At 46.3% G+C, this 14861-nt stretch overlaps 1 protein-coding gene across 1 annotated transcript in view; it reads left to right on the top strand.

Moving 5' to 3' along the window:
* LOC126651080 (tyrosine 3-monooxygenase) overlaps nucleotides 1-12513 on the top strand; it is a 36918-nt gene extending 24405 nt beyond the window's left edge. The window contains exons 14-15 of the mRNA XM_050336608.1: nucleotides 9171-9408; nucleotides 12354-12513. Of these exons, the coding sequence (XP_050192565.1) occupies nucleotides 9171-9408; nucleotides 12354-12490 (375 nt within the window). The 3' untranslated portion in view covers nucleotides 12491-12513. The remainder of the gene's footprint in view (nucleotides 1-9170; nucleotides 9409-12353) is intronic.
* The last annotated feature ends 2348 nt before the right edge of the window (nucleotides 12514-14861 follow it).

Genomic DNA, 14861 nt, shown 5'->3' with positions numbered 1-14861 from the left:
GTCTTCACTACGTGCATTCTCTCCCAGCATTTCTCACTATTCCTGTTCAGTTCCAGTGGCTCCAGTCAAACAGGGGTGCTGGTGTATGCTTTGTGTCCCACTCCAGAGTTACGTTTAAGGAAACTAATTCCAGTCGGCAAGCTTGGTTTTTACATGGAAGCCATATTCTTCCTCTGGTTAAAATTCATTCCAGAATCATGGACAGAGGTGGATTAATGTATTGCCAGCACAGATCTGGCCTATGCACCCAGGCACCCCAGCACACTCTGAGAGGGAGTTTCCTAATTTAGGACTTGTGAGGATACTCTGTATCTTCACAGCACTCATTAAAGTGTTACAGCTGTAATGAATTCATCTTCATGACATGCTTCGGACGTAGAAGAGAGCTCTTGTGTCCCTGTAAAAAGCTGACAGATAAAAGGAGGTAGAGAACCAGAGACTCAGACCAGGCACAGAGCCGGAAAAGTAATTACATGCCTAAACAGCTTTGGGAAGAAGTGTCTAAGTGGCAGATCTGGGGCTTGAACCTCTGTCAGCCCCCTCAGGACCAAATCTTTCTTCTTGTGCTGTGGTGGTACGGATCAGAAGAACTCAATTATTTACAAATCCTATAGCCGCAGGTATGTGCACACACACGCACCGCCTCCCCAGAGAGGGGAATTGATTCGGATAAGGCTGTGTCTGACCTGAGCTGTCACTCGTACTGCTAATCCAGCTCAAATCAGACTTGTTTTTTTCCCCAGGGACCAGAAAGGGTACTGCACTTTCCACTGCAAGGAATTTGTTTTCAGTTTTCCAACACTTGTTCATTACAATGTTTGGAAAAATGCTAGGTTTTCTAGGAGGAAAGATGATCTTTTGACATTTTTCTGGCACAGCTGAAAGCAGAAAGTATCTGAAATGTCTTGAAAACTGATCAGGAGGGGGTTTTTTGTTTTGTTTTGTTTTGTTTTGTTTTTGTGGTTTTTTGGGTTTTTTTGCTTTTTTTTTTTTTGTGATTTTTGTTTTGTTTTGTTCTGGTTTTGTTGTTGTTTTTAACTGAATAGAGAGGTTGCAAAGGTTAGGTTAGGGCATTAAAAACCCCATGTGTCTCCACCCCAGAGGTGCTACTGTAGCCTTGCAGCACTCACATTGTGCATCTGATAGGGCTAGTGGTGGCAGGTCAATAAAACAAGAATTTGGAGATTAGATATTTTTGAGTCTAACAAGTCCTGTGCTCCAAATGAAGGAGGGATTCTTTGTGTTTCTGTTAACCAGTTCTCTCACTCTGAACATCTTGTATAAGGTGTGTATCACTCAGGAGCAGCGGTAGCACATGCACTTATTGCCTTCTGCACAGCAGACCTCCCAAAACCCATGCACATCCCAACAGGGATGGGACCCTCACAGGTTCTTTGTGCATCCCCCAAATGCTCTACACCAGAGCTGCAGAGGGTTTGGATCTCAATCTAAATTTCCCCAGATCCACAAAACTCTCCAGCTCCAACCAGCCACTGTCACGTGTTTCTGTGAACATTTGATGTTCAGAGATTTACTTGGGATGAAGCAACTGCTTTTCAAAGTCATAATACATAGATTTGAATTAGACAAGCTAAGTGATGAACTCCAGTGCCTGATGGGTTCAAGGCCCTCCTTGGAGGGCTAATGATGCAGAACTCATTTTTTTTTACTTCTCACATTAGTTCTACTTCATCTCTTCGTGATTATTTTCTCTGGGCACAGCAGGGTGAATTGATCTACAAAATATTTTTAGGGATGGTGGAAGATTAAGTGTCTTGCACAGATACTTCAATGCAACAATTGTTACCCAGGACTACCAGAGAAAAACAGGGTGGGGTAAGGGAGTTGTTCATTTTCCTTCCACTAAGGTCAGCCTTAAATAACTCTCCCACCTCCCTCAGAGGCTGAGACAAGATAATAAGGACAAAAATGTCAAGTAAAGCACGGGGCCCCTCTATTTACAGCAAAGGGCAAATCGCTAACCAACAGATCGGAGCTTGCTTTCTAAACACCGATAAGCGGCAACTTTGAATTAACAGCCCCGGTTCCTCTGCTGCTGTAAATCAGCCTGACCCCGACTGCCCGCAGCACCCCAGTGCCTCCCCCCGGCCAGGGGCTCCCCCGGCAGCAGGAGGGGGCTGCAGCAGTGGGCTTAACCCTCCCGGCCCCTGGAGATCGCTGTGCCTGGCTCCAAACACCCCCTCTCCTTCCCCTCCCCAGCCCCCTATCACTAACAAGCCTTATCAGTAGGATTTACACCTCCTTGTCTAGGAACCCATAGGAAAGCCTATGGACTAGTTACCGATGTGTATCCAAATCCTTAAAGTAGCTTTAAGTGCTCAAAACAATCCACTTATCCGGAGATAATTAATGATATCAGACCTGGGAGTCCCCATGCCTTGGCAGGGTAGACCAGACCACTCTCCAGTGGGGTCTGACCAACCACAACCAGGAAAGGGGGCAGCCCTTCTGCAAGTCTTTGGCACCTCCTGGCCCCAGTGGAGAATCCCAGGGGTGAGGAATGAACAGTGTAGCTGACCATAATGCCAGGAAGAGGAATGCTTGGGAGCAACCAATAGTGGGTTGGGTTTTATTCACTCCCATGCTAGGAAAGATCCTTTGGCGCAGAGCTGTGCTGGTCGGTGAAAAACCAGCTCCCACATGGATGACACTGTGGGAGTGAGGGGAAAGGTGGAAAACAAATCTCACATCCTGTCTCAGGTCCCAGTCCAGCTGGAGGAATCTGAAGTGTTAAAAGAACAAGCAGCACCTCCAGATGTCCTGGAGAAAAGTGGGACTTCAGGACAGTAGCATCAGGACAGCCCTAGCCAAAATCTTCAAGAGCACCCTAATAGCAGAATAGGGTTTTTAAAAGTAAAGTTTCTTCTAGGAAATGGGGTCTCAAAGCTTCACATTTAAACTCAGCAGAAAGTGCAGTGTGAGAATGACTAAGTTGCTCCTCACTGTCCTCCTACAGTATCACTTGCAGCCCCCAATTTTATCGCTGAGGAAACTGGTGGCATATGTCCAGCTGCAGAGGTGAGCAGTGGAAAAAAAGACAGAAGTATGTGACACAATAATTTATTTTCAATCCATGAGAGCACTTTAAAGCAGGGACAGTTACAGTCTGAGCCAGCCATTCCTTCTTTTTTTTTTTTTTTTTTTTTGGCCTTTCTCTCCTTATCTGCTTGCCACCTCAGCTGCTCATAGCACCCAGTTATAGCACCCATCACTTTCTGCTACATCTGCAGACCCTCAGGTCTCTGGTGGCCTGCCCATGTTTTCCAGCATTGTGGCCAAGGACCAGGTCATCCTTTCCTCTGTTTTACCAAACGCTTTCCAGGGCTGAGGTGTACCTGTGATGCCACCTGCATTTAAGCCATGGCAGTGGCACAATGAGACTTCAGTGCCTACAATTGTGGACACTGGACAAAACTCCCTGATGGACTCAGCGGCCCCTCTCATGGCTGTTTCTTGAGGACTGGGTCAAGATCCTCTCTGTTTGTGCCTGTGGACTTGATGATTCAAAGGACAGGCGTGGTATCAGTGTTGAAAATGTGTATTTTTAGATTGGTGCTGATCAGGCTACTTTTCCAGTGCTCCTCCACTCTGTGGAAGTTATTTGTTACTTTTGTTGCTCAGTACTTGTCCTCTAGCAGGGTGTCATCACCTCTTCTAATGTTTCTCCATCTATGCCAAGGATTACTTTTGGGCCATTAATAGCCACAGTTTTCATCTTCTCCTCATTGATAAACAAACTAATTTGTTCTGCTGTGTCTGCTAATAGCTGTGTCTAGGAACTATTAAGAGCTCTTAGGTGCTATTTCCTTCTTTACCTTCTCAGAAAATATGTGTCCAGTAATATTTTCGTGAGGTTAAAAGGAGCTTAGCTGTTTTTTCCATCTCTATTTATAACCTTGCATATGCTTGTCCAAAGAAAGATTTGGGGAGCTTTACTTTAGAGTTCATTAAATTTGGTCTAGTTTGCTTGGGTAGCTGTACTTGTGTAGAGGTTTGAGCCTGCAGAGACCAGAGGGGCTTGAGCAAAGTGCAGCCAAATTAATTTGCAAACTAATTTGCAGGCTCTCTGGTGAGCTGGGCTTGCCAAAGGTCATAATTTCCCTGCCAAGAGGCTTGATGTGCTCAGGAGGGGTGGCCAGAGGGTTTGAGTCCTTGGGTGTTGTTCTCGGAGGTGCAGCACACCTGGGAATCTCCTTTGTTCTCTGATGAGAGCTATGGGTGCTTTGGAATTGCTCCTTGGATCATCTTCTACCAATGAGCTGTATCTCCAGAGGTGGGACTGTACTCACAGCCCTCTCTGTCCTTCACAGGTAACCCAAAGGTATGGAAATTGATGGGTCAGGCCTGGTTGCTTACTCTGGGCTTTGGAATATACCCTCTGTTTTATGAATCCATCCTTATTCTCCAAGCAGTGGGATAATGTCCCTGTCCCAGAAGAACCTGGAAAATTGTGAAATCCAATCTGGCAGGAGCATCTCCCTTGACCCTGATGGCTGATGGAGCAATGGGGACAGCTCACATGCCCTGCACCCAGGCATCTACCCAGATTAGTTTATAGAAGCAGCAGAGATTACTTGTACCCCAGTGAGTGTCCCCCTTGTCTGCTTGCACAATGCCCTGTTTGAAGTAAGGGCATCTCTCATTGTGTGACTCCAGATAAGCCAAAGCCTCACCCTTTGCTACAGCAGCCCCCTCTCCCCCCTGAGGCCACGTCGGCTGTCTCCACTGCCACATAACTTTGCAGGCATTGCAGGATTTGGTTGCAAGTATTCCCACAACTAATCACCCTCTTTGGCGCCACGTTCACCTCCCTACCCTTCATCTCACACCAGTGCCACTGATGGGGTGGTTGCACTCTGTTGCTGCACGTGTGCCTGGAAAACTCCTCTCCCCACCATGCCACCAGCTGTGGCTGCATCCTGCATAGGGAGGGGAGCAAAGCCTGGAAGGCACAACGGCTGTTCCCTTTCCCTGTGCTGAGTTAAAAGCTGTAGCTAAAATGTGCTTGAGTGCACTGTCCCAACTACACATCCCCACCGACTACCAGTGGCCGTACTGAGATGCCCAGCCCAGGTGCTGGCCACCCCCAAAGCTGCTCTTGGGAATGCAAATCCCTCAGAGTGACTTAGGGCCATGCTTTGGCAGGCTGCTGGCACAGCACAGGCTGTGAACTGAGGCTGTTTGCTTCACAACCCACTGAATTCACCCTTCAGGGAAGAGGAGCCATGCAGTCACTGCTGTGTGGGCTCTCTGCTACCCTTTTGGGGCAACACATACACAGCCATGGGAAGAACAGTCCTGGTAATGGCTGCTGAGCATCAGAGCAGCAATGGAGATGTGTGTGGCATTCTGGAGTCCCTGGGTGCTCTTTGAGAACTCGCTTGCCTCCTGACCTTTGTTGTCACTAAAATGTGCATAAACTTGTAAATGTTAACTAGTTCTTCTATAACGGGCTTGTTATTTTTTCAGGAAGGGTTTGAAAACGAGAGACATCTACGGTAGTAAAGATTTTATTGTGCTCCCAACGGACTGTAAAACTTGATTACATGACACTGGGGATTGCCTAAATCTTGTTCCCACTGATGCAACTGCTCAGGGTCAGGGGTATGGGGGGGAAGGAGGTGGCTTTGAGTCACGTCTGGAGGTGGTTTAGCATGAAGGGCAGGAGCAACCCACTCCCACCCAGCTCCTCTCACCCTTCACCAAATGAGCCCAATGTGGACCAGAGGATCTGAGGAAGTCTCAGGAGGCATGCATAGCTGAAACAATGGGTGAGTGCTTGGCTCATCACTGCCTAATCACATGCAAATCATGGGGAAGCCCAGCCTGGAAAGAGTAAACCGAGATTTTTCAGTAGAAAAAGCTTTTCCATCTAGAAATGGTCTCCCCTGTTGGCCCCCTCTCTCAGTTCACTGCTGACATGGGAGCTTTCTCTCTAAGACAAAACTTTCCACAGTTTATATCCGTTTTATATCCATTTATATCACTGCTAGCATTTTTCTTATTCCAAAGGACCATTTATGGTAAGAAAATACATTTTCCAATAAATAATCAAAGTGATCATATTTTGGAAGAGGAAAAAAATCAAAGTAGGAAACTTTTGCAAAAAAAATTTGGCCTGTGCTGAAGATTGAGCCAGCATGATATCTTTTTTTTCCTTGCAATAAATCTTCTGGCTTATTTCTGTACCCAAACTACAAGGAGACAAGAGGAATTCCTCAACGCTGGGGTACAGTCAGCCCTTCCCCTGCTGCGGCATGCTGCAGAAATGCCACGAGCATTTTGAAGCTAACTCCAGGATCTGGTTAGCCAAGAACAAGAGAAGTAACAGCCTGATGGCATGGCACTTCCAAAACAAAACAACACAGCTTTTTTTGCTACCTCAGTAGTGTAAGCCTCAGGAAAAGGGAAGAGCCCAGCAGGGAAGCTGCGTAGAAGGGACACAATAGTGGATAGAGGAGCCTCCTTTCAAAGTCCCTCTGTCAATAAAACACCCTTTCAGGTGAGCTCAGGTAACATTCAAAAGTGCAAGAAGGAAAACCCTAAATGGCAAATCTCAGCATGTGGTTAACCTGGGAAACACCCTGCTCCAGGACTGAAGTCCACTGGGCCTCACGCAGTGTGATGACTGCAGGAAAATGATCGCCAAGGGGATCTGTAGGGTAATTCTTCAAATTGTCCTCTTTGTGCGAGATGCCATCTGCGGAGTCCCTCCTCTGGAGAAAGCATGAGTCACACAACACTTCTGCTCCTGGCTTTGACTACTTCAGGTGGGGTAAAATGCCAGCTTTTATCCTTTGTAACTGTTAAGTCCCCGTCTTTTCCCAGTAGAAAGAAGGTCCAAATGAATTCTCTGAACTTATATCTTGCTGCAACCTGAGCCCCTCTTCATGGATATATCACTAGGTCGTTCAAGTACATCCAATATCTTTTTTGAGGGGAAGAGAGACAGAGATAGTGTTACACATTGTGTAGAAGTGCTATTAACTGGAGTTGGGCATCACAACTTGGATTTATTAGCAGGAGGCTGAAAGACCTACATGGCAGGGGATGTAACTGATAACCTTGTCTTGCATCCATTTGAGCAAATGGGTCCCCTCCCTGAGTGCTCATCAGAGATTTAGTGCATCTCACGAGCCTTTTTGCAATCACAGTCATTTAGCAAACATATGATACTTCACACTCAAAGGGGCGTATGGGACTTCCTACCTCCTAGATGTTGACAGATGGAATTGCCTTGGCTACTCAAGAAATCAAAGGTCTGTTTCGAATCTCGAGGCATTGTGCTGATTTCAGTGAACTTCCTTCTGATTTATGCTGTGTATGAAGAACCAAGCTTATTCTAAGCTAAACAAGCCAGAGTTCAAACAGATGAAAATGTCTCCTACTTAATGGTGCTTGTCTCAAAATTTGGAGCAAAAGGAAGTTTGAAGGTAATCTCATTCACCAGCATTTAAAATGGGTCTTCTCATGAAGAAATAAAAAAAAAAAAAAAAAAAGGAAAGCAAAAGAAAACATAGCTTAAGCAGAAAGTGGTACAAGCTTGGTATTGTGGCAGAAAAATTGAGCACAAAGGTACCCAAAAATTGGATAATGGTGTTAAAAAAGAGAGAGAGTTAGATCTGTTGCCAAAATCAGACCCATAAAAGCCAGTGGACCACTCCTACAACACCGTTTCCTATTAAAAGCAAATTTGCCAGCCAGAATGGACTAATTAGATATTTCCTGTTTTTCACCGGGCTTTACAAGAAATACTTCTTGGTGGTAGAGACACCATTTGGGCACAGCCCCAGAGAAAAGAGCTAAGATGCTCAGAGCGCTCACCTGCAAATGACAGAGACTGAGTCTTTGCTCTGCGTCATCCCAAACAGAAATTTGAAAGGGCAGGTGAAGGAGGGGACCTGCCTTTCAGTGGGAGAAGTTGGAAAGGTTTACTTTTTTTCCACATATACGATTTCAAATGCTCAAACTCAGGCCCTGAGCTGAGCCAAAAGGATGATCCAAGGTCTCCTGCAAAATGCAGATGTCATTCCTCCCCCTGTTCAAGCTGTGGACACGTGTTTCTTGCTGTGCACCGCATGGCCAGTGCGTGGGGTCACCGATAGCATCAGCTCAATAATGTGTTTTTCTTCTTTTAACACCTGACAGTAGCATGATTTCACCAATAACTCGGTCCCATTGCTGCACACTTTCCAAGGTAATATAAATCAAACAGATTAACATGTTTGCTTTTAATTTTACATTTTAGAAACAGATGTTGAGCCGCCTCAATGCCAACAGTGTCTATTGCCAGCATTAGTGTCATTAGTAATCATTGCAGCTGTAATAGCACCATTATCTCCTGCTAAAAGGGTCACTGATGGCTCAGGACAGAGCTTCAGGGAAGAGAAAACAGGTTGGACTAAATGAGATGGAAACTGCAAACTGTTGCTTCTGTCTTAACATGCATAAAGATCTGTGGATGTTACGCAGAGAGAAATTAATTTGCACAAGTAGCAAAAATTTTGGCTAGAGCGTCATCAAGGAGGTGGGGCTTGTAGCTCTTGTGTCACTTGGGCTAACGTAAAGAGTATAAATATGGGAATGAGAGAATGAGGATATTACTACCAATCATCATCGCTCGGAGCAAACGTCTCTCCACCTCTTGCTGCCGCCTCTTTGGGTAAGTCAGATTGCCTCCCTTTTAGCTTCCACCTGTTTAGCAGAGCTAGTTTTTTAGAGCGGATGTAGCTGGCTTGCTGGCCCAAGAAAATGAGGTCTTGTCAGGCCTTTGAGCACATTGTGCTGGTTTTGGGCCATCATCATAAATTACAGACACTTCTGCAGAGTGGCAGAGAGGGTTTTTCCTCTGAAAGTGTCTGCTGATCTTCCCTGTCCTGGGTATGTATGCTATAGGGCTTGGTGGAATGGTTCTTCAGCCTAGTTCGGCCTTTTGAGACAAGACAGCAGGGAGATGAAGAGTGATGTGAGCATGTGGATGGAGATGGATTTATGGTTATAATCATTAATCATTTACTGTGACTTGCAAAGCCTGATGCAGAGAGTTCTCCTTCCCTCTAAAGCTAGTGCATCTTTAGAAGGTACATCTCCTGCTTTGGTCTCATTTCCATGCCAAAGGAGCTTGATTACAACCTATTTTTTCCTCCTAGACCTTGCTGTGTCTCCTCTGGCTCTTAACCCTAGGCCTCACCCTGCTCACCATGGCTCTCTGGATCCGATCGCTGCCTCTTCTGGCCCTTCTCGCTCTTTCCGGACCTGGGACCAGCCACGGGGCTGCCAACCAGCACCTCTGTGGCTCCCACTTGGTGGAGGCTCTCTACCTGGTGTGTGGAGAGCGGGGTTTCTTCTACTACCCCAAAGCCCGACGGGATGTTGAGCAGCCTCTGGGTAAGTCAGGCTGACTGTCAAAGCAATTGTGTTATGTGATTATTTTTATGTTATGTGATGTGAAATGCAACAACCACCTGTCTTTGACAGTGACACCAGGAATGTCCTTGATGGGGAATGCCAGGAATACCTTTAGCATACCAGCAGCATCATATTGCCAGTGAAAAGCTCTTCAAGTTAAAAAGGCAGATGAGAGGGCAGGCAGGGAAAGAGGATTTATGAGACAAAAGGAATTGTGCCTGAAAGCTCAAACTCATCTATTTCTTTGTGCAGCATGGGAGTATTCATACTTCACTGGCCTGGGAGTATTCATAGAAAATAAAGGTGGAAGGAACTCAAGAAGCCTCCATCTGCCCCAAGACAGGATCAGTTGTCCCCATTCTGTTCCTTACCCATACTTGCCTAGGATGTTCATAAAAACCTCCAGAGAGAAAGCTGCTTCTGCCTTTTGAAACTGCCTGTTCCCTAGCTTATCTGACCTTCTTCTTGAGTGTTTCTTCCCAATATCTAACCTGAACATCCCATGCTGTAAATTATTTCTTGTCTTCTCAATGGGACATGGGGAGGTGGACATGGGGAAGAATCCTTTCTTCTTTGTGACTGCTTTTCAAAATATTTGAATACTGCTCCCATGTCTAGTTTTAACCTGTCCTCAGCTACACAACCCTACTACCTTCTTAGGTCACATTTTCTAGATCTCTAACCATGCAAGTTGTTCTGCATTTGTCAACATCCTTACTGGGTGGAGCCCGGCGAAGAACACTGGATCCCAGCTGAGGCTTCAACAGTGCCACGAAGAGTGATTAAACTGGAAGAACAGTATTTCAAGTTTCACACCTTGTTCCTGTCAACACAGGCACTTTGCCTTTTTCAGAGTAGCACTGCATTTTCCATTGATAGTGACTGTTGTCCCCCTGGGATGTCTTGGCCCTCCCTTGGGTGGATCAGCACTCCTTGAAGGTTTGTTACCACAGTCAAACCCTGTCCTGAATGTGCAACACAGTCTCACTGCCTACCTTTAGTATCTTTCCTGTTGCTGAACCCATTTTTCCATGTTTCTATAGTTTCAAATGTAAATTTCAGTACCAATCTTGCCCTTCAAGAGGCGTTTTATCATGTTTTTTATTTCATGGTGACAAAATGCTGGTGGAGCTGCTTTAGTTCCCCCTTCTTAGGATTCCTGAGCCACTGATGAGTGCAAGAGCCAGGAGTCAGGAGAAGACAGCCCTGCCAGCATCCCCTGCAGTGCTGGGTCACTGCCCCTGCTGGAGAACTTGGTGCCTGTACAGCAATGCAGGTGGGATGAGGCAGTCCAGAGGTCTGTCCTTCAGCATGGTGTTTGTATCTAGATAGGGCCAGGACCTGTAATGGTCCAGCTGTAATGCAAAGGTGATGTCTCTCCTGGCCATAGGTACCTGTGGCTCCTCAGCTCTGGGTCCTCTGTAAACCCAGCAAGCATGACCTTTATTCTATCTTCCAAGCTACTAATGAAGACTGTGAATAGATGCAGAAGAGACCCTGCCAAACACATCCATTTCACCCCTCTCATTTCAAAATGGACCATTACCTAACCTCCCCTCACTACAATACCTTTCTCCCACCATTTCTCTTCCCATCACATACTGTTTTCATTTGTATCCAATTCCTTCTCCTGTGTATGTAACCATCCTGTGAAATAGTCTTAGAGGTCTTTGTAAGGTGAAACCAGGTAATGTCATAGCAGAGGATTTGCCATAATTTGTTTAGAGTGGCTAGTTGTGATATTATTTGCTCCATTCTCTGATTATTTATTTATGAAGACCACCATAAAGGGGTTGGAAGTTTTATTGGCCAAATTCCCTGCTGTACAGAGAATTTGATCAGGCTAAACAGATTGCAAGTATTTGAGGACTTTCTATCTCTTTTTCCAGGACTTTTGCCTGAGCCACCACTTCTTTGTCACACAAACTGGTTGTGTTCACAGTCTACTCACAGCTGGCTTGAAGGATGAAGACAAGTAAATCACAAAACATTGACCAGCTATTTCCTCTTCTGCTTAATGTTGGACCAAATCTTCTCTAAATTTCCCTCCTAGCACACTAGCGTAATGATTTCATGTTACTCTTGTGCCTTGTTCATTGCATCACGCTTTGGGGGCTTAGGGATTTTGCATCTTGTGCTGTACTTTCATATTGCCCTAGAAACCACATCTCATTCTCACTTTCCAGGCATTTTCTCTTTATTGTTAGGGGCTCTTTTCTTCCTGCAGGAAAAAATCTCTGATTTATTTGCCATTTACCATATTTTTCATTGTGCAACTAAAACCTGAACGGATCTATGCACACGTTTTTTCAAGTTCTCACCAGCAAATAAGACATTCTGTTGAGTTTTATCTCTGTCCAAATACCCTAATTTATCATTGCTTCTAAAAACTTGCCCCCAGCTGTGAATAGGGACACACAAAAATGCTTTTGCCATTGACTTGGGGCTATATCCAGGCAGCTGACTGGAGCAGGCTGTTCAGGAACCACTTGGAAATGCACCCAGACGCAGGACTGGACTGTCCTTGCCATCCTATGGACACTCCTAAGGGGGGCTGCAGTCCAAAACAACTCATCTCTGCAGAACAGATCATCCCATTTTATCATCTTATTTGCTGGCTGTTCACCCCAGGGAGGATCCAGACTATCTCTTCTTCTCCACACACCTTCCTCCATAAAGCCCTGGTGTTCCTTTGTCCTTCACACTCTGATATACACTCATCTTGGCACATTCTGAACACCATAGGATTATTTTGGAAGCAGGGGCCTGAAGGTGCTCCAAGCAGCATCAACCTAGGGAAACCTTTGCAATGTCCTTCCTTAAGCTTAAAAATCTGGTGTCTGCTAAGGGGGTGTCTTCAGGTCTCAGCAGCCAGGCCTGATGCTGTGTGATGTCCCATAGCTTCTCTTTTTCTTCCCTGGCAGTGAGCGGTCCCTTGCACGGTGAGGTGGGAGAGCTGCCCTTCCAGCAGGAGGAGTTTGAGAAAGTGAAGAGAGGGATTGTTGAGCAATGCTGCCACAACACATGCTCCCTCTACCAACTGGAAAACTACTGCAACTAGTGGCGAGGCCGGCGGTGGGGAGCTCGCAGGCCGCAGGTAGAGACACGCACTTACGCTACTGCACCTTCAAAGCAATTGAATAAATGTTGTGGATCTGTTGGAAGGACTGTGCTGGTTCATGTGTCCATGTCATGGGGAGGGGACCATTGGTGTCTCCTTTAGGGCGTCGGTGTCCACGCTTGGGTAAGGCAGTTTTAAAAGGTCCCGGAGCCAGGCATCACTTCCCACTATCCTTCTGCCATACAACCCCTAGATTAGCTCAGCAGGTTAGAGCATGGTGCTAATAACACTGTGGCCATGGGTTGGACTCCTGTATGGGCCATTCAGTTATGACTTGGACGTGTTGATCATTGTGAGACCCTTCCAAGTCAGAATATTCCACGTTTCTGTGAAATGAACTCCATGGGAATAAGGGAGGGAGGGAGGGATATAACACAGCAACAGAGTAGGTGCATGGAGCATCTGGTACCCCCAGTGCTTGGAGGACAAGGAGGAGAAGGCAGAGAGGTTTGAACAAGACTTCCCTCACTAGGGAAACGTTACAGGGGAATATCTGGGACAGTGTCATGCTGATCATCTTTCTGCAGTTCACAGCCCAAATATAGCCAGGCAGCTGGGAGACTGAACTTCCTCAGCTTCATTATGGAAACAGTACAGATTAAGCAAAGAATTAAGTCACCTATTAATTGTACTCAGAAAAATCATGGATGACCACCATGGCCAATTCAAAAAGTGTGTCCAGTTCCATGTTCTGCTTGTGTAAGGCCCAGGCGGAGTCCCGGCTCTGGGATGTGCTTATCATTCCTAAGTATATGGCAAGCCATGTACTGAAAGCAGATTCTATCCAAAACCAATTTTGAGTGGGTTTTGAGCCTGTTGGCCACATACTGGGCAGTACCCCTGCTACTGTCGCTGCAAACCTTTTTGAAGTATCTGGCCCCAAAATCACCACTTTCTCGGAGGAAAACTGCCACAGCAATGCAAGCTGGCTAGAGTGACACAGAGTGTAGGGAAGGGGGTGTTCCCTCTGCCGAGGGACTCCCATGCCAGTCTAGTGAAAGTGTTACAGGAAGTCCCTGTGGGATGGGCTCAGCCTGGCAGAGGTGACAGCAATGGCCAGGGTTGCATTTTGCTGGTGGCAGATTTTGAAAGCTTGTCTGAGAGGAGGCTGTGGTTTTAACAGCCTCTTTTCCCAAACCAGTTCTGACTGCCTCTGGTGGAACTACACAGATGGAAGCTGCCATCTCATCCCTGCCAGGATGCATTACTCCCGCTCCTATCGTGAGCACAAAACTGGCCCAAACACTACAAACTAAAAGGCTGGAAGAGCAGCTGAAGGAGCTGCTGAAAAGAAACTACAGACATAAAAAATGAAATCAGAAAGCACTTGTGATTCCCTGTGGTGACCTTCCATACAAGTTCCTTCGATGCATCCAAGAGCCCAAGACAGGGGCCTCCTCCTGTAGGTGCCATACCAGTGTTGCTCAGCCAGTCCTGGCTGAGCCAGCTCCCCCTGACCATCCTTCTATCCCTCTCAATGGCCCTTTCCTCTGGGCCCCAGTGAATATTCCCATTAGCAGAGCTTGCAACTGTGACAAGCAGCCTCAGGCCAAAACCTTATGGTTATGAAAGCATGACAAGATGTTTGCTGTTTCTGAGCTACTTGGCACCCACCAAACCTCACAGTGTATAGCTCCAGATGTTTCTAAAGGGGACTCCTTAGAAGCAATTCTCCTACCTCTCCTGGTGCCCCATAAGATTAGGTCAGGAGTTTCCGCAGTAAAAAGGGCAGAGCTATTGCTCCTGAGAAAGCTCCAGCAATCTCAACTATCCATCCACCCACCCACCCACTCCAAGGAGATGCCACCCTGATCCCAAACATGTTCTGGAGGGAAGGTATATCCAAGACATGTACTCCTAAAAACCCAAGACTTACTGGATTCACACAGACTTATCCTGCATCACTTAGGATTGAGATCCTGCACTCAATTAGGGTTCCATGGAAAGTGAATGGGTAGAAGCTCTTCTGAAACAAGAATGAGATTTTCTAGTGCAGATCTGAGGCTTCCATCTGTATCTACCTAGCAAAATTGTATAGGTCTGCTGATGGAAAAGGTTGGAAGTATGAAGAGAAAAAGGAGGTGTAGGAGGAGCCTTGGGTGCTTGACTGCCAGAGTAGTACAAGCACTTCTCCAAGTGCTGCACAGTGGTGATGGAAACAGGTAAAAGAAAAGGGGTATATCCAAGTCAGTGGAGATTTCACTGGCTTCTCTAGGAAGGGGGCACATGGGTCATACCAAGGACAGGTGCAGACCAGAGCAATCTAGAACTCATCAGAGCTGCATCTTGCATCGCAGAGAGAGCCTACATG

Source organism: Myiozetetes cayanensis, unplaced genomic scaffold (assembly GCF_022539395.1).
Source record: "Myiozetetes cayanensis isolate MyiCay16 unplaced genomic scaffold, myiCay2020 scf6-25, whole genome shotgun sequence".
NCBI lineage: Eukaryota > Metazoa > Chordata > Aves > Passeriformes > Tyrannidae > Myiozetetes > Myiozetetes cayanensis.
This window is presented reverse-complemented; position numbering and strand designations above follow the sequence as displayed.